The 19,372-nt window shown below is 42.7% G+C and overlaps 1 protein-coding gene across 1 annotated transcript in view; it reads right to left on the bottom strand.

The window, feature by feature from the left end:
• The window catches only part of ZFYVE1 (zinc finger FYVE-type containing 1), a 31,501-nt gene extending 18,723 nt beyond the window's left edge, over window positions 1-12,778 (bottom strand). The window contains 4 exon segments of the mRNA XM_070758097.1: window positions 3,560-3,774; window positions 6,189-6,693; window positions 10,723-11,543; window positions 12,474-12,778. Coding sequence (XP_070614198.1) covers window positions 3,560-3,774; window positions 6,189-6,693; window positions 10,723-11,220 — 1,218 coding nt within the window. The 5' untranslated portion in view covers window positions 11,221-11,543; window positions 12,474-12,778.
• Between the last annotated feature and the right edge of the window lie 6,594 nt (window positions 12,779-19,372).

Below are 19,372 nucleotides of genomic sequence, written 5' to 3'. Positions count from 1 at the left end.
CCCATTCTTTTTCTTTCTCTTTTCCTTCCTCTCTTTTTTCTATCTGTTTCTCTCTCTTCCTCTCTTCCTCTCTCTCTCCTTCCTCTCTCTCTCCTTCCCTCTCGGCTTCTGGGCAGGTTTGGAAAACTCTGAGTTGATGATGATTTTTAAGTGAGCGATTGCTCACTGCTCAGCTTAGAGGGAACTATGGTCTGGGGAAGGGTTCACAACAGGAAATTTGGGAAATTTGGGAAGAAATGGCATCAATGTTTCAAAGCATCAAGAACATTCTGATAAGAACCCACAAGGAGATTAAGAACTTAATGCGCGGCATGGAGGAAAAACTGGGAAATATCCAAAGGACAATGAGAGGGCTTGGCAATTCTTGAGACACAGTTGCTCTAGATCAGAGGTCCCCCAACCGCCGGTCCACGGACCGGGACCGGGCCGTTGGGGTTTTCCAGCCGGTCCGCGGCGCCGCTGCCCTCCCAGCAGAGGACATTATGCAGGACAGGGTGGGGCGTCGGGCAGGGCGGGGAGAATCAGGAGGCTCCTTTGGCGGCTGGGGGCTGCCTGGCTTTGTGATTTTGGCTGGGGGGGAGTTAGGAAGGTCCTACTTCTCCCCCCCCCCAGCCAAAAACTCAAAGCCTATCTGCTGGATACGGGTGATGAGCGGGACGAGCGGCGCCGAAGCCGGTGGCTGTGGCAGCTGCTGCAAGAGGCGTCCGCGCCGCTCTGTCCCGCTCATCGCCCGTATCCAGCAGAAAGGCTTTGAGTTTTTGGCTGGGGGGGGGACTTAGGAAGGTCCTACTTCTCCCCCCCCAGCCAAAACTCAAAGCCTATCTGCTGGATACGGGCGATGAGCGGGACGAGCGGCGCCGAAGCCGGTGGCTGTGGCAGCTGCTGCAAGAGGCTTCCGCGCCGCTCTGTCACACTCATCGTCCCGTATCCAGCAGATAGGCTTTGAATTTTTGGCTGGGGGGGGAGAAGTAGGACCTTCCTAACTCCCCCCCCCCAGCCAAAATCACAAAGCCAGGCAGCCCCCAGCCGCAAGGTGCCCCCTCCCCTCCCATGGAGCCCTGCCCTGTTTGGTGCCCGCTGGCCGGGGCAACGGCCTCCCCTCCCTCCCTGCCTCGTGTTTGCAGAGCTCCGCCGGGCAAAGTTCGGACGCCTTCCGGGCGCACGCACACATCCACACCTCCACCACCCCCCCGGGAGGAATTCGCCCCCCTGCCCAGAATTGGCCAGCCCAGCAACGCTGCCCTGCTCCCTTCGGAGGTGCGGAGAGAGCGGGGAGAGGAATTTAACCCCGAAAGTGGCCGGGGTTGCGCAGAAATTCCCCCAACCTTCGCTGGTTTCGGGCCAGGGAAGAGGGGGCCGTGTTTACCTGGCTGATTTGGGGATGAGAGACCACCAGGAGCTCCGCAAGGCTGCGTGACTTGGATTGGGAAGTCCGAAAAAGACCCCCGGGATGGGTGAGTGGAGGGAGAGGGAGAAAGAGAGAGGGAGAGAGGGGGGAGAAAGAGAGAGAAAGAGATAGCAAGAGAGGGAGAGAGAGAAAGAGATAGGGAGAGAGGGGGGAGAGAAAGAGATAGCAAGAGAGGGAGAGAGAAAGAGAGAGGGAGAGAGGGGGGGAGAGAGAGAAAGAGAGGGAGAAAGAGAGAGGGAGAGAGGGGGGAGAAAGAGAGAGAAAGAGATAGCAAGAGAGGGAGAGAGAGAAAGAGAGAGAGGGGGGAGAAAGAGATAGCAAGAGAGGGAGAGGGAGAAAGAGAGAGGGAGAGAGGGGGGAGAGAGAGAGAAAGAGAGGGAGAGGGCAAAAGAGAGAGGGAGAGAGGGGGGAGAAAGAGAGAGAAAGAGATAGCAAGAGAGGGAGAGAGAGAGAAAGAGAGAGGGAGAGAGGGGGAGAGAAAGAGATAGCAAGAGAGGGAGAGAGAGAAAGAGAGAGGGAGAGAGGGGGGAGAGAGAGAGAAAGAGAGGGAGAGGGAGAAAGAGAGATGGAGAGAGGGGGGAGAGAGAGAAAGAGAGGGAGAGGGAGAAAGAGAGAGGGAGAGAGGGGGGAGAAAGAGAGAGAGGGAGAGAGAGAAAGAGAGAGGGAGAGGGGGGAGAGATAGCAAGAGAGGGAGAGGGAAAGAGGGGGGAGAGAAAGAGAGGGAGAGAGAGAGAGGAGATAAAGGAAGAGGAGAGATAGAAAGGAAGAGAGAGAAAGAAAGAGGGATAGAAAGAGAGTGAGAGATGCTCAGTGAGCCTTTCTTTGAAGTTGCCTTTCTTTCTTTCTTTCTTTCTTTCTCTCTTTCTTTTGCTCTCTTGCTCTCTTGCTCTTTCATTCTTTTTTCTCTCTTGCTTTCTTTCTCTTGCTTTCTCTCCTTCCTTCCCTCCTTCCATTTCTTTCATTCCCCCTCTCTATTTTTATTTCTCTTTCATTCTTTCTTTCTTTCTTTCTTGCTCTTTTTCTTTCTCTCTTTTACCTTCCCTTCCTCTATTTCTTCTTTTCTTTCTCCTTCCTACCTTCTTTCCTCCCTCCCTTCCTTCAGTCTTTCCTCTCTTACTCTCCCCTTTCATAAGTTTCCTTGCTTCCTTCCTCTGTTCCTGTCCCTTCCCCCTTTCTTTCTTTCTTTCTTTCTTTCTTTCTTTCTTTCTTTCTTTCCTTTCCTCCCTCCATTTCTTGCTTTCCTTTTCCTTCCTCCTTCTTTCCTCCCTCATTCCCTTCTTTCACTCCTTCCTCTCTTACTCTCCCCTTTCACCCCTCCCCAAAGAAGGTAAATTTCATACATAATTGGTATGTCGCAAAATAAAGTAGTTTTAAAATGGCGGGGGAGGGCCCCCCCCAGACACTTAGGCTGTATGGGGCCCCAAAATTCCTGATGGCGGTCCTGGCTCCACCCCTCCATAACCCCACCCCCATATGACCAAAGCCCCCCCCCCCCACCGGGCCATGGAAAACTGGTCTAGCTTAAAGCCGGTCCCTGGTGCAAAAAAGGTTGGGGACCTCTGCTCTAGATAACTTTTAAATTCAGGGCCTTATCAACAGGATGAGAAGCTAGGCATATTATTGAAAAAGAGTTATATCAAATTCTACCATGAATTAAAAATGGGACAATTGTAAATTATGGAATGTAGGCTCCTGACGCAGGATATGAACAGGAAAACTGTTAGCCGTCCTGAATTCTTCAGGATTGGGAGGCATAGAAGAATAGATAGATAGATAGATAGATAGATAGATAGATGGATGGATGGATGGATGGATGGATGGATGGATGGATGGATGGATGGATGGATGGATACATACATACATACATACATACATACATACATACATACATACATAATATATATTTATGCATATATATTATTTATGTATTTATAAAGTATATATAATTTAGAAATGCTGTCCCAATTAAAAAGCTGGACTTATTTCTATAGAGCAACATTTCCCAACCTTGGCAACTTGAAGATATCTGGACTTCAACTCCCAGAATTCCCCAGCCAGCAAATGCTGGCTGGGGAATTCTGGGAGTTGAAGTCCAGATATCTTCAAGTTACCAAGGTTGGGAAACACTGCTATAGAGCAAATTCTACTTACTTTGAGTGCTTTGTAGATAACTCCGGGAGGACGTGGAGAACGGGTGGTATTATTTTCTAGCTGCTGCTCCACAGCATGTCTGAGACTAGAAAACTCTGTTGGCGGGTTTTGTGTCCTTATCCCTTTGTAGTGGATTGAACTGAAGGATTCGGGGAAGAGACCAAGTTTGCGGAATCGATCCTGAATGAGTTTCTCAGGCACCTCAGAAGGATTATCTGAATGGATTTAACATGCAATTGTTAGTATGGTGGTGAACCACATAATTCTGAATATTTTTGGCATATTGGAATATTTGGCATATTCCAAGTGTCATATATTTCTGGACAGCTGGGTAAAATAACAGTGATGGGATAGCCAAAATTACACAACAAATGGGTTATATTAGACCTTTAAGGATTGTTATATTTGTGGATATACAAGAAAGAAAATATAGGTGCAATGCATTTATGCCATATCTAGATGGGTGTCTGGCATAATCACATTTCTGTTCAAATCATATCTACAGACAGACTCATGCACCTAAACAGGGGCCATTATCAAATCATAAAAAATTAGAGTGAGATCAAGTTCGTTTAAGGTTCTAAGGGTTTAAATCATCTTATTCTTATTCATGTAGTCCAGCAGTCTGTTGTCACAGCAGCCAACCTTTTGTACAAGAAAGCTCACTAGCCTCCCAGAATAATTTGGGAGTCTTCGTAGACTCAGGTGGCAACCATCATTGGTGAAAAGGGCTTAGAATAGAAGAGAAGAGAAGAGAATATAGAAGAGAAGAGAAGAGAATAATGGAGTTGGAAGGGACCTTGGAGGTCTTCTAGCCCAACCCCCCTGCTTAGGCAGGAATCCCTACGCCACTTCAGACGAATGATTATCCAATATTTTCTTTAAAACTTCCAGTGTTGGAGTATCTACAACTTCAGGAGGCAAGTTGTTCTACTGTTTAATTGTTTTAATTGTCAGGAAATTTCTCCTTAGTTCTAAGTTGCTTCTCTCCTTGTTCAGCTTCCACCCATTGCTTCTTGTCCTACCCTCAGGTGCTTTGAAGAATAGCTTCATTCCCTCTTCTTTACAGCAACCCGTGAGATATTGAACACTTCTATTATGTCTCCCCTTGACTTTATTTTCATTAAACTAGACCTACCCAGTTCCTGCAAACCGTTCTTCATGTGTTTTAACCTCCAGTCCCCTAATCATCTTTGTTGCTCTTTTCTGCATTCTTTCTAATGTCTCAACATCTTTTTTACATCATGGCAATGTAACATCGGGGCTTTGCATAGATTAATCTAGTGGACCAATTGCACCCTTTCCTGGACCAGGAGGCCTTGCTCATGGTTACCCATGCCTTGGTCCCCTCTCATTGGAATTATTGCAGTAACTCTACCTGGGACCCCTCTTGAAGACCATACAGAAACTTCGACTGGGGTGTCCTAGGTTTCCCCGTGTAACATCTCTTTTGCATGAGCTGCACTGGCTCCCAGTGTTTTTATGGGTACAATTCAAGGTGCTGTTTATCACCTTCAAAGCCCTCTATGAGACCGCCTTACCTTAAAGACATCTACTTGTCCTAACAGGTCAGATAGGGTGGGCGGCCCCCCTGGTTCCGTCCCCCAAATATTGTCATCTAATTTGAGCTAGGAAGCAAGCCTTTTCCATGGCAGTTCCTAACCTATGGAACGTTTTGCCCGCTAAAGTTCAGCAGACCTCCACCCTTTTACTCTCCCTTAAAATCTTAAAGATCTCCTTTTTTTCTCCCAAGCATTGAGATATTAGATGATAAGGTGTTTGCATGGATTGACATCAAGTTTTTCTTTTTATTGTTTTTATTATTTTATTTTTGAGTGGTTTTTTTTCAATTAATAATAATAATAATAATAATAATAATAATAATAATTTATTAGATTTGTATGCCGCCCCCTCTCCGAGGACACATTATTTTAGAGCTCAGAATTTCCTGAAAGATGGTCATATGCATATATATGAATGTTTGGGGCGGCGGGCAGACAGGTAGATAGCTAGATAGACAGATAGACAGACAGACAGACAGCTAGATAGAGATAACTGATAGATAGCAGATAGATAGATAGATAGATAGATAGATAGATAGATAGATAGATAGATAGATAGATAGATAGATGATAGATAGATAGATAGATAGATAGATGATAGATAGATAGATAGATGATAGATAGATAGATAGATGATAGATAGATAGATAGATAGATAGATAGATAGATAGATAGATAGATAGATGATAGATAGATAGATGATAGATAGATAGATAGATAGATAGATAGATGATAGATAGATAGATAGATGATAGATAGATAGATAGATAGATAGATAGATAGATAGATAGATGATAGGTAGGTAGGTAGGTAGGTAGGTAGGTAGATAGATAGATAGATAGATAGATAGATAGATAGATAGATAGATAGATAGATAGATAGAGTATATTTACAGTAATCAATTTCTACATACATATCAAAGCAGGGTGATCAATTCAATCCAAGGGAGAACCATACTTTGATTCTGCACTCTGATGAAAAAGAGTGCTTCACCTGAACATATGCTAGATCAATGCATCTTGTCCAAGTTTCATGCAGCCCTAAAGCACAACATTATTTCTACTCACCAGCACCCAATAGCTGTGTGTACACAGTTTCATGAAAGATAATGACTCCAGGACCCAAAGTGGACAATGGAACATCCAATCCACAACGGGCTGTGGTTGCTTTCAGTTCTTTGGTGAAGTGTTTCAGGTATGCTTCTGAAGCATCTCCAAGAAACTTGAAGAGATCATTGTGGAGTCTGTCAGCATGTGTACGGTAGATGATGAGATCTGAAATAGCCAAGACCTTCAGAAGCAGCCGGGTCCTCTGACTTAGATTCTCCATGGCACCAAGAAGACCCTCTGTGTCAATCACTACCATTTTATGAGCAGGGTCATAGGCAGCCCAAACACCTACTGTACAAGACTCCTGTGCTGGAGAGGTTTTAAAGACTTCACGGCCATAAAAGAAGGTGTGGTTAAGGGTATGAGATTTCCCATCCCCTGTATTCCCAAAAATAGACACCACCTTTACATGTTGTTCAGGCTTGCAGTTCAGTTTTCTGATAAACTCTTCTTCGTTCTCCACCTTCCAACACAGGAAGAAAAAAAAAAAAGATGAGAACATTATAGCTGCTGAACTACGCTACTACATAAACCTAACCTGTCATCAAGCTGCCAATTATTATGTTTAATCTGCAATGCTCAGAGTTGATCATATTTGTATCAAAGGGATCCCATAGTTTAATAACCTCTTCCAAAAAGGCTATTATTTATATATATTTATATTACCAGTCCCCGAATAGGTGGGGATATCTAACAATTTCAAAAGGCTAACCTGTTGAATTTGGCATGTCTTTCTAATCCTAAAAGGACTCTAAAAATGTTACAGACTCTGTTAGAAAAGGATTGTACAAACAATCAAGGCAACATGACAATGTTTAAATTACAAATTCAAAAACTTTTGGCATTTAAAGACCATTCAAAACGAAACACACACTAAAATTTATAAAAGAGTGGTTCGCGTCCCATAGTAATTCTGCAATACTTAGTATGTCAGCTTAAGAGAGAACTAGGCCCAATGTACAAACATAAACCAGTCACCTACTCAACTGAATTTAAATTTATGTTGTTGTTATCATGATAATGTTGGGGAAGAAATGAATGGAAAAATTGATACATCTGGAAAAGAAAATACTTTTTTGCTCAACAAAATTTTTTTTAAAAAAAATGAGTGTTTCTTTTTCTTATGTTTTCAAGTCAGTATTGACTCCTAGAAAGTATCTGGAAGTCTCCCTGAAAGTTTCTGGGCAAAGTTTTTTCAGTTTGCCATTGCCTTCTTACTAGGACTGAGAAAGAGTCAATGGCTGGTTTTGTGTCTAAGACTGGACTAGAAGTCATAGTCTCCCAATTTCTAGCTTGATGCCTTAATCACTAGATCAACTGGCTCTTGGGTTCTATCATTTTCTCTTGCAGTATTTTCCAATTGAGTCAGCCGCCACTTAACTAACCGGATCCTGGATTACCATACCATAACTATGAAATTTATTTCTGGGAGAACAAAAAGTGGGTATCTTGTTCAACTCTTATTAAAGGATGCCTTTAAATTAAACAGACACATAAAGGATCAATTTTAGTCCTTGCCTCAAACCCTTACATTTATATTTTTCATCATATTCATTTCTAAGAAAAATTGTCAATGTACAGAAAAGGGATACTAGGACGTTATGTGGAATGAAATTTATTTATTATTTATTTTATTATTTATTACTTAGATTTGTATGCCGCCCCTCTCCGAAGACTCGGGGCGGCTCACAACATGTAATGAAATGAAATAACAAAGTCCTACAGAGATAGAATTAAATGTATAACTTCATTCTGTGCATGACAGAGCCAATTTTAGTGTACAGTGTTCCCTCGATTTCCGCGGGGGCTGCGTTCCGAGACCACCCGCGAAAGTCGAATTTCCGCGAAGTAGAGATGCGGAAGTAAATACACCATTTTTGGCTATGAACAGTATCATAAGCCATCCCTTAACACTTTAAACCCCTAAATTACCATTTCCCATTCTCTTAACAACCATTTACTCACCATTATTACTGGTACTCACCATTGAATGAGACACTTAGTGATCCTGATATTTATAAACATAATTATTTATTAACAATAATTATTTTTTTTGTTATTTATTTGCAAAAATTATTAGTTTGGCGATGACATATGATGTCATCTGGTGGGAAAAACTGTGGTATAGGAAAAAACCACAAAGCATTTTTTAATTAATATTTTTTGAAAAACCGTGGTATAGGCTATCCGCGAAGTTCGAACCCGCGAAAATCGAGGGAATACTGTACTTCCATATAAAATACTTGTTAAAAGTAAAAATGTTGTGCCAGAACAAATAAATACATCGAATTTTGAAAATACTAACACAAAATGGCTGCATGCAGGGCTTAATTATTACTCAAATGGCGGCCATGAAAAGTAGGTAATGGACCAGTTCAATATATACCTGCATAAGAAGTTACAGATTGGTACAGTCTGCTTGCAATCTGAAGCACTATTTTCCCTTGAACTTAAAATACTGTACAGTCCAATCAGAAATGAAGGGACAGAAAAAACCAGGCAAACAACCGATTGTATTTGCTTAATTTAGGATCTTTTTCTAATTTAATATTTTTATGCGTTGTCTAAATGTTTTATAAAGACATTAACAATAGTAAACTTCAGCAGCATTAAAGCCGCATATTTGCTAAATGCTTACATAATATTGTCCTACTTTGTTCATCATCTCAATTCAACAAATTGCTACTATAGGTGAGAGATGAATAATATGATTAAGGAAAAAATTTTGCCACGACCTTCACATGTCCAGAAAACAGCAATAATGTCTAATGCAATTTTTTACCCTATAGATGTATTGAATTTATAGTCAATTGGTCATGGTGATCAATAAAATTACAATTAATTGGTTGTGGTGCTAGTTACCATCTTTTTAAGGAAAACTACAAATTAAAGGCAGAAAAATATAGAAACATAGAAGACTGACGGCAGAAAAAGACCTCATGATCCATCTAGTCTGCCCTTATACTCTTTTTTGTATTTTATCTTAGGATGGATATATGTTTATCCCAGGCATGTTTAAATTCAGTTACTGTGGATTTACCAACTACGTCTGCTGGAAGTTTGTTCCAAGGATCTACTACTCTTTCAGTAAAATAATATTTTCTCATGTTGCTTTTGAAAAAAAATAAAATTATTGTTCTTATTAAAGATATTAGTCAAAGGTTTAAACTGGGCATTCAATAAACAGCAGCTTATGCCACTGAAAAGTTTCACAATGACTCAATCAATTTGTACTCATTGGGTACAAATGATCACACAGTCCAGTTCTGCAAAAGTTGCTTATGGACTTTGGAATTAAAATGTTGGTTTCTCAGAAGTCAGGCCCAAAGTTTTTCTCCATAACCTCTAAAGAACAAGAGGTGATGCCTCTGCCTCCTACAGCATCAGAACAAATCATATATAAGGTTCCTATGTACAATTTATCCTGATCTTTTTATGGGTATGGAAACACTGCAGAAAAGCTTTGTTAAGGCAAATGGGATAGGAACCCATGAAGAAAACATAATTTTAGTAAATGTCGAAACATTAATGTAATTGATCATTTGCGCTAAATCATAATATGATTTCTTTAATTTTGATTTAGCACATTGACAGGGTACTCACATTATATTAAGAAATAGTTGGCCTAACCAGAGTTTACTAAATAAACCACAATTATGTGGATACACATGCTGTACTAAGCCATAAATTATAAACCGTATTGCTTGAATTTTCTTCAAGCTATGCTAAAACCAAATCCATTACATTATGTCTTGAAGACAGGTAGGAAAAGATAGCAATTATCTTCAAAATAAAAGCAATCCATGTGGGCCAGACAGAGAAAGCCAAAGGCCATAAAAACAGGGCAGGAAAAATATTTACTGACCCCTCACATCCTGGACACAAACTGTTTCAACTCCTACCCTCAAAACGTCGCTACAAAGCACTGCACACCAAGACAACTAGACACAAGAACAGGGTTTTTTTCCGAACGCCATCACTCTACTAAACAAATAATTCCCTCAACACTGTCAGACTTTCTACTAAATCTGCACTTCTATTCTACTAGTTTTTCTCATCATTCCTATCACCCATTTCCTCCCATGTTGACTGTATGACTGTAACGTTGCTTATATCCTAAGATTTTTATTAATATTGCTTCTTCATTGCTTATTTGACCCCTATGACAATCATTAAGTGTCGCACCACATGATTCTTGACAAATGTATATTTTATTTTATGTACTCTGAGAGCATATGCACCAAGACAAATTCCTTGTGTGTCCAATCACACTTGGCCAATAAAATTCTATTCTATTCTATTCTAAAATGGTCAGGTCTGACTTATAATGTATCTTGTCAAATCAAAAGTAGAGTATCATTGAACATGAACTGATACGAAGGGAAGCAGAGTGATAATTGAGTTCATTTTTTCCCAAAACAGCTTCACCCTGAACTAAATAAGACATTCTTATCAATCTCTATTCATTTTCACAGCTCACAACAATTCTTACCTGAATCTCCTCCGTTTCGTCCACCAGCAGGAAGCTTACCACATGTTCTGTCATCTTCTTCCTCTTGGTCTCCTCATCCATTCCTTCCTCCTCTTGCTGCCCATGATGTTTGCCACTATGGTATACGGTAATGGGATGTTTTCTTTTGTTTCCACCAGCATGTGTCCTCTTCTGACACTCTAAACATAAGTTTATTTTGCATGCTTGGCACCTTACTGTTGCCCTTTGTCTAGAGCTTAGGATATTGTTTTGCAGGATGTTGCCACTTGTAAGTTTGCAGGTGTCACAGTATGGGACATGGCCAGGTTTGATTCGAGTCCGTTCGTGGTTTCTAAGTCTTTCTTGTCTGTGCAGTTCTTCTTCGCAACGCTGGCACTGCAAGCTTCCACATTCATCACATTCAAAGATTGCTTCATCTGTGCCACTGCAAGCATAGCTTTCTTGACACAAAAGTGCGGTATTCAGTCCTTTATCTACAGATGGAGGTTGGGCACTCATCTTCCACAAATTATTACTTTATAAAACTAGGATTTTTATCATATACATACATTGGTTTGCCAAAGGACTAAAATTAGTTCTTGTCTTAAGAGAGAGGAAACGATAAAAGTTGAGATGTATGTATCAGTTTTGATTCTTCACCTCTATGATGCTTTCATGAAATGCATTAAAAAAAATCTCACTTGATCTAAGAATTGTAAATACAAGTTTCCATAATGACTGTAACGTTCCACAATTAAAGTCACAATAAACTTGGATATATATATAAGAAAAACAATCTGATTTGCCTCCAAAACGTAAGCCAAATCTTTTCTTTGTGATGTCTAAAAAATAAGGGAAAACATTGCTTTTATACATGTTGTCACTCATGTGAAGGGAAAAAAGGATTGATATATAGATATATCATATCTATATATCTATATACATAGAGACAGATAGACAGACACATACATAACTACAATAAAAATTGCAAATATGAAAAAGCCTGTTACTTTCTTTATATAATGTATTCCTGTTTCAAAGTTAAAAACAGTTGTGGGTATGTTTAAAATCTTTGCATAACAAAAAATATCTTTCATTACAATAATCATATACTCAAAATCTCCATTTGAGCTTAAATATGATTAAAAACTACTTGGGGATCTTCCTACCATGTTGATAATGATGATTTTACCAAACAAGTATAGGACTGAACACCGTCCAACTAGGAGGCCCATGTTTTTTTGTTTTAAATAATTGTAAGTTACTTTCCATTCAATCAAATTGTGTGTCACATACTCTTAAGTAAAACTGTTTTGGACTGTACTCTTCCAAGCAATGATAGCATCTTTCATAAACACACACCAAGTAAACCACATCAAAATTGGACATATTTTTAAGTCCTACAAATAGACAATATGTCACATAGTGATGAATTATTTGCTTAAAGTACAGCAATAAAAATAACTTTAAGTTGCTTTTAAACGGGCCACGAGAGGGGAGCGGTAGGGGGAAGAGTGTTTACAGAAAACACATTGGCTCGGTGTTTACTTGTGACTCATTCGCTACAATGCGAAGATCTTGACTTAATCTTGTCTAATAATCCGAAGAAGAAAATATATAACTCATGGTTCGATTGAGTTACTTGAAAGCCCCACAGCCAGATAAACCTTAAACTAAATTTAATTTCTTGCGAGCCGCTAAATGTCCCCGTATAAACAAGAAATAAGCGAGAGGAAGCGGGAGTAAAATAAGAAGACAAAAACAAACCGTACAGAAGAGCAACGCAGCCCGATCTATTGTTTATAAAACAATAGGCATCTTCTTCCTCCTCCTCCTCCTTTTCCTCCCTGCAAGTCTCAGTGACTAAGTAATCAAATCGTCGTCTCCTCCCCCGGCTCCTCTTTTTTAACTACTAAACCCGGCGGTGGACAGGGAGGAATCCTTTTTTCCCCCTCTCCGATAAAAGGATTTAACTATTTAGCTCCCAGCGTGTGAACCTGCTGCCCCGGTAGATTTAAGGGCCAGTCCTAAGATCGCCTGTTTTCCCCCTTGTTGTCACTGTCGATCAGCTGATCTCAGGGAACTTCAGGGTTATTTTGTGTTTTTTTTTTCAAGGCAGGAAGATAGGTGGTCAAATGGGAAGGAAAAAGGAGGGACAGGTTGCATTGTGGGAAATGCAGTATTTTTGCGGGCAGCTTTGCTGCTTTGGAAACGGAGAGAGAGCGCCTCTGAAGCAGTAAAACAGAATCGCAGGGCCTAAGAGGTGCAGTTTCAAAAGCCCCAGGGCTCACGGTTGTGGGAAAACGGTGACAGAAGTAAGAAAGTGCATGGGCCAAATACAGGAGGTGGACAAAAAACCGGAAACTCCTTTAAAAATCATCAAAATATCTTTTAATATGGTGTTGGTCCACCTTTTGCGGCAAATACAGCCTCAATTCTCCGAGGTATTGATTCATTCAAATTGTGAATTGTTTCCAAAGGAATTTTAGCCCATTCTTTAATTAAAGCACCCTCCAGTTCTTTTAGAGACGATGGTGGTGGAAATTGACTTCTTACTTGAATCTCTAAAATTGACTATAAATGCTCAATAATGTTGAGGTCTGGTGATTGTGGTGGCCAGGTGAAATGCTGAACTTCATTAGAATGTTCCTCGTGCCATTCTTTAACACTTCTTGCTCTATGGATTGGTGCATTATCATCTTGAAAGATGGCATCCCCCTCTGGAAACAGTTCTTGAACCATAGAATGAATTTGGTCGGCCAAAATTCTTAAATAGTGATGGTTGTTAATTCTTCCATGAAGGGAAATCACTGGCCGGGCGGATTTCCAAGAAATAGCACCCCAGATCATCACTGAACCCCCGCCATGGTTGACGGTTGGGAGAAGGCAGTCTAGATGAAATTATTCTTTTGGCTGTCTCCAAATGTAAACACAGCCGGAGGTTGGAAAACGATGATTCATCAGATAAAATCACATTTTGCCACTGCTCAAGGGACCATTTCTGGTGGTTTCTTCACCATTCTAAAAGCTTTGAAACATTTGTCTTTGAGAGCAGAGGTTTTCTAATTGCAGCTCTTCCGTAGAATCCAGATTTGTGAAGCTCCCTTCGAACAGTTTTTGTGGAAACTGGGTCCTGTACGTGTCTATTGAGCTCTGCAGTGATTTTAGGAGCTGTGGTCTTGCGATTCACTCTAACAATTCACTTTAGAGTCCGACGGTCTCTCTCAGACAACTTCGACTTTTGACCAGCTGTGCTTGGCTGAGGACGTATTCCCTTCTCTTTCAAAAGCAGTCATTACTTTTGAGACATTACCTCTTGAAACGTCAAACATTTGGGCACTTTCTGTTATACTAGCGCCTGCCATTTGAGCACCAACAATTTGGCCTCTTTGAAAGTCTGAGAGGTCTGCCATTTCTAGAAGGTTACAGTAACCAATTTCCTTAAATTTCTGTAAAAAAAGAAGGTAGTTTTTAAAAAAATCAAATAACAATTTTTAAAAAAAACATTAAAATATGTCAAGTTTTGATTGATTTGAACATGTTAAAACATTATGCTAAAAAGTCAAGTGTTTCCGTTTTTTTGTCCACCCCCTGTAGAATATACGCTGTGCAGAATGTTTGAATAAACACGAGCCTTTAACATTTGCATCAGATTAGTGTCAACAAGAGATAAGTGTTCAAGCTTTTTGAGAAAATGATGAAGCATAAGACATTATAGCTTGATTAGATTAACAAAGTTGGAAGGGACCTTGTAGGTCATCTAGTCTAACCCACCACCCAAGCAGCAGATACCCTAAACCAAGAGTCCCCAAGATTTTGGACCTCAAGGACCACTATATTCATAATTTTAAATCCCAGGGACCACTAATATGATCTGCCTAATGACTGGCAGGGTGGGTGTGGCTAACTTGATGTCACTCAGGCGAAAGAGTGCCTCCCCAGCCTCTACTTGCCCTTTCCTTCCCAGCCTCTCCTTACCTGCCCGCCTGGGCTCCTTAGGGCCCGATTAGGAAGCAGTTATTGGAGCTAAGCAGCCATCACGAGAAAGAGTTGGCAAAATAGCTGGCTCAGTTCAAATTGGATCCGAGGAGGAGGCTCAACAGAAGCACCTCACTGAGGACTATAAGCATAGGCTTTCCAAGCAGAAGGAAGACCTGCAGGAGTTCAAGGCCGGGTATTGGCGCCTGGAGGCTCAGTGGGCTGAGTTGGTCAGCTAGTTCCACGCCATGATAACAGTTCCGATGGAACAAAGCTCTCTGGCTCTTTGCCACCAGCCTTCGCTCAAAACCCCATACCAGGAGGTTGAAGCAGACCCCAAGTCAGAATTTCTGCCCCACCTCCAACCTGCACAAAAAGACCCTGAAGGGAGAGACTCTCTGCAGCAACGTTCATTTCACATATCCAACTCAGGGGCCATAGCTTGAGGACCCCTGATTTACTGCAATTTTAAAAAATGCAAATACTTTTTCTGTGGATCACCAAACATTTTCTCATGGACCACCAGTTGGGGACCACTGTCCAAAGGTGAAGTCTCCAATGATGAAGTTTCCACCACTTCCGAAGGCAAGCGGCTCCATTGGTTCATTGTTCTCACTGTCAGAAAATTTCTCCTTTTTTCTACGTTGAATCTCTCCTTGATCAGTTTCCATTCATTATTCTTTGTCTGGCCTTCTGGTGCCTTGGAAAATAGCTTGATCCTTTCCTCTCTGTGGTAGCCATTCAAATATTGGAACACTGCTGCTATCATGTCTTTCCTGGTCCTTTTCTTCACTAGACTAGTGTTGTATCCTGTAATGGCTACCTTGTAACTCTGTAAATAGTTTGTTCCTCTTTCGGCGCTGTCTGAGCCCAAGCAGGAAGTCGCTCCTGATTGGCTCAGACGCGGCCGGCTCTGGCTTTGGCGGGAACCGCAAATATATAAAAGGAGCGGTTTCTCCAGCCAGAGTCAGTCGGTACTCGCTGAATTGTCACTTTACCTTGCTGAGCTGTCACTTGTTCTCTGAGCTGAATAAAAGTACCGATTGCTCAAAACCCTGTCTCTGGGTCTACTTCACTGGCGACGAACGGACGGAAGAAACTTCGCGTGCAACATGGACAAAATCCAGATCGGCCAGGCTCCGGAACTCTTCGATCCCGAGAAATCGACATGGGACGAGTACATGGCCACCTTCGAGATCTTCCTCGAGGCGGCGGGAATGCAGGACGCCGAAGCCGATCGCAAACGGGCTATTTTCCTTAACTACTGCGGCGCAGAAATCCGCAGACTAGCCCAAACTCTCACCGAACCAGAACAAGCAAGAGCCACAGCGTGGGACGTCCTACAACAAAAACTGGCGAGCCACTTCAAGCCGACCAAACCAGCCATGGTTTTTCGGCATCAATTCCACATGATGGTTCAGAGGGAAACCGAGTCGATCAGCCAGTTTACAACGCGGCTGCGAACGGTACTTGCTCAATGCAAGTTTAAAGACCCGGAAGCTCGCCTCACCGACGCCCTGGTTTTCGGCATGAAAAGCAACACGGTGAGAAATAAACTCCTCATCGAAGAAGAGCCGACTCTACAAACCGTAATTAAACTGGCGCAAACCGCAGAAGCAGCCGACGCGGCGGCGAGAGAATTGAAAGAGCACGGAAGGCGAGAAATCATTGCGAAAATCGACTCCGCGTCTTCCAGCGCCGTGGAAACAGACAGCCCCAGCCAACAAAGTTCCAGCGGAGACAACTGCCTCCTGGTGCAAGACCAGCCGAGACACCTGAGAGCTACTCACCCAGCCCCCTGCGCGGGCTGCCGGGGAAATCACCAGCGCCATCGATGCCCCTTCCGAGACGCTACATGCCGCGGTTGCAACCGGAGAGGCCACATCGCCATCGCATGCAGAGCAACAGCGCCAGAGGACACATTTGCCACACCGCAATACCAGCGACCTCAAAACCAGACCCCCCAAGCGCGAGAAAGGAGACCATTCCGCAACGCAGGTCAAAGGAACTACTCAACCGCTAACCGCGACTACTATAGAGGTAACTCTCAATTTTCCGTGAATAACACGGCAACCAAAAAGGGGGCTAAAATTGTTATATCACTGTTACTCAATAACCAACCTTGCTCAATGGAGCTGGATACGGGCTCTAGGTATACCATCATGCCCTGGGAAAAATTTAAACTGTATATGCCTAATGTATCTAAGGCTGACCTAAATCAAACCTCTTTGGTGATTAGAGACTTTCAGGGGGGAGTAATCTCGGTCTTGGGAACAGCAAATGTACCTATCGCATTCAAAAATGTTAAATGTACCCTTCCCATGCTTATTGTAACAGGGGCCAAGCACTCTCTTCTGGGTTTAGCATGGATGGAACCACTGGGGATCGAGATTTCGGGTGTGTGTAATGTGAACTGTTATGATATGCCTAACTTTGTGAAAGAGTTCCCTGAAGTGTTCAGCCCCACACTGGGATTGTATAAGGGGCCCCCTATATCTTTCTCTATTGACCCCAAGGTCCCACCGATCAGACTAAAACCTCGCAGGGTCCCCCTGCCGCTCCTCCCCAAACTAGACATACAGCTGGACAAACTCATTAGCCAAGGTATTTTGGTCCCTGTGGAGCAGGGGCCATGGGAAACTCCCATAGTTACCCCTCTGAAGCCAGATGGCTCTTTAAGAGTTTGCGCTGATTACAAATCGACCCTAAACAAGGCACTCCAACACCACCCCTACCCCATTCCGGTTGTGCAACAACTGCTACACTCCCTGGGGGAGGGGAAAAGGTTCGCAAAGATCGACCTGGCGCAAGCTTACCAGCAACTTCCGGTCGATGAACAAACAGCAAACGCTCAAACAATTGTAACGCACAGGGGGGCTTTCAAATGCACGAGGTTACAGTTTGGGGTAAGCATAGCCCCAGGAATATTCCAGAGCATTATGGAACGCCTATTGTCAGGGGTAAATGGGGCCATTCCATACTTTGATGACATCTTAATTGCAGGGGAAAACCAGGAACAAGTAAACAAAAGAATAAGGGAAGTACTTAAGAGGTTACAGGACAAAGGTTTAAGAATCAAGCCTGATAAATGTGTCTGGGGAACCAACAGCATAGAATTCCTAGGATATAAAATAGATAAGGAAGGCATCCACCCCACAACAGAGAAGCTGAGAGCAATTAGAGAAGCCCCAGAGCCACGAGATAAGAATGAGTTGCAGGCATTTTTGGGCCTCCTTAATTTTTATTCCGTTTTTTTAAAGCAGAAGGCAACAGTAGCAGAGCCTCTCCATCGTTTACTCCAGAAGGAAGCCCGCTGGACATGGGGGAAAACTGAACGTGAAGCTTTTTCTCAAATAAAAAATTTATTAACCTCTAAAAGTGTAGTAGTCCAATATAGTGCTTCACTACCCATTAGGCTCACGTGCGACGCTTCGCCGTACGGCATAGGAGGAGTCCTAGCTCACGTTCTACCTAATAAGACAGAGGCCCCAATAGCATTTTTTTCTAGAACCATGACCAGCACAGAAAGGAATTATAGCCAGTTAGACAAGGAGGCTCTAGCATTAGTGGCAGGGGTAAAGAAGTTTCACAATTACATTTTTGGAAGAAGCTTTGAGCTAGTCACTGACCACAAACCCTTACTAGGCCTGCTAGCCCCCAACAAGCCCACTCCACCTTTCATGTCTCCAAGACTAATCAGATGGGCTCTTTTCCTCTCAGGGTATCAGTATGAGCTCACCCACAAGGGGGGGAAGGAAATCAATCATGCAGACGGCCTAAGCAGATGCCCCATAGCAGACTTAGTGGAAGACCCTGTTCCTTCCACAGATGTGTTAATGATAGAACTCGAGGAAAACCCACTAACCACAGCAAAAGAGGTAGCTGCACACACGCAGCAAGATCAAATCCTTAAACAAGTGGTGAACTGTGTTCTAAAGGGATGGCAAAATGATGTTGTGAAACCTGAATTGTGTGATTTTAAAAACAAAAGACTTGAATTATCGTATGTAAAAGGTTGTTTACTGTGGGGGGATAGAGTGATCATTCCCAAAAGCCTAAGGGGAAAGGTACTCAAAATGTTACATGTGGGTCATCCTGGGATTGTCAGGATGAAGAGCCTGGCAAGGGGGCATTTATGGTGGCCAGGGCTGGATGCTGATATTGAAAATTGGGTTTCAAAGTGTGATCCGTGCCAAGAGTCACGACCCAGTCCCCCCAAAACAACTCCGGCTGAGTGGGAACAGCCTGCTGGTCCTTGGTCTAGAATCCACATTGATTTTGCTGGCCCAGTGGGGTCTCAGTATTTTTTAATAGTGGTTGATGCTTTCTCCAAATGGTTGGAAATAATAGCAATGAACAACATAACCACAAGTGCCACTATCAAGGTATTGAGCAGACTGTTTGCATCCCATGGTTGCCCAGATCTCTTAGTGTCTGACAATGGGCCACAGCTAACAGCCAGGCAATTCGAATTGTTCCTAGATGGCCTAGGGGTCAGGCATGCCCTCATCTCGCCTTACTCGCCCTGGGCTAACGGATTGGCAGAACGTTACGTACGGGTGGCAAAGGAGGCATTGCGCAGATCAGGCCCTGGGGATGTGCAACAGAACTTGGACCAATTCTTACTCACCCAACACATTACCCCTAACTCGCACACACATGTAAGCCCTGCAGAGTTATTGATGGGAAGGAA

This window comes from Erythrolamprus reginae, chromosome 1 (genome assembly GCF_031021105.1).
Source record: "Erythrolamprus reginae isolate rEryReg1 chromosome 1, rEryReg1.hap1, whole genome shotgun sequence".
In the NCBI taxonomy this organism is placed as follows: domain Eukaryota; kingdom Metazoa; phylum Chordata; class Lepidosauria; order Squamata; family Dipsadidae; genus Erythrolamprus; species Erythrolamprus reginae.
This window is presented reverse-complemented; position numbering and strand designations above follow the sequence as displayed.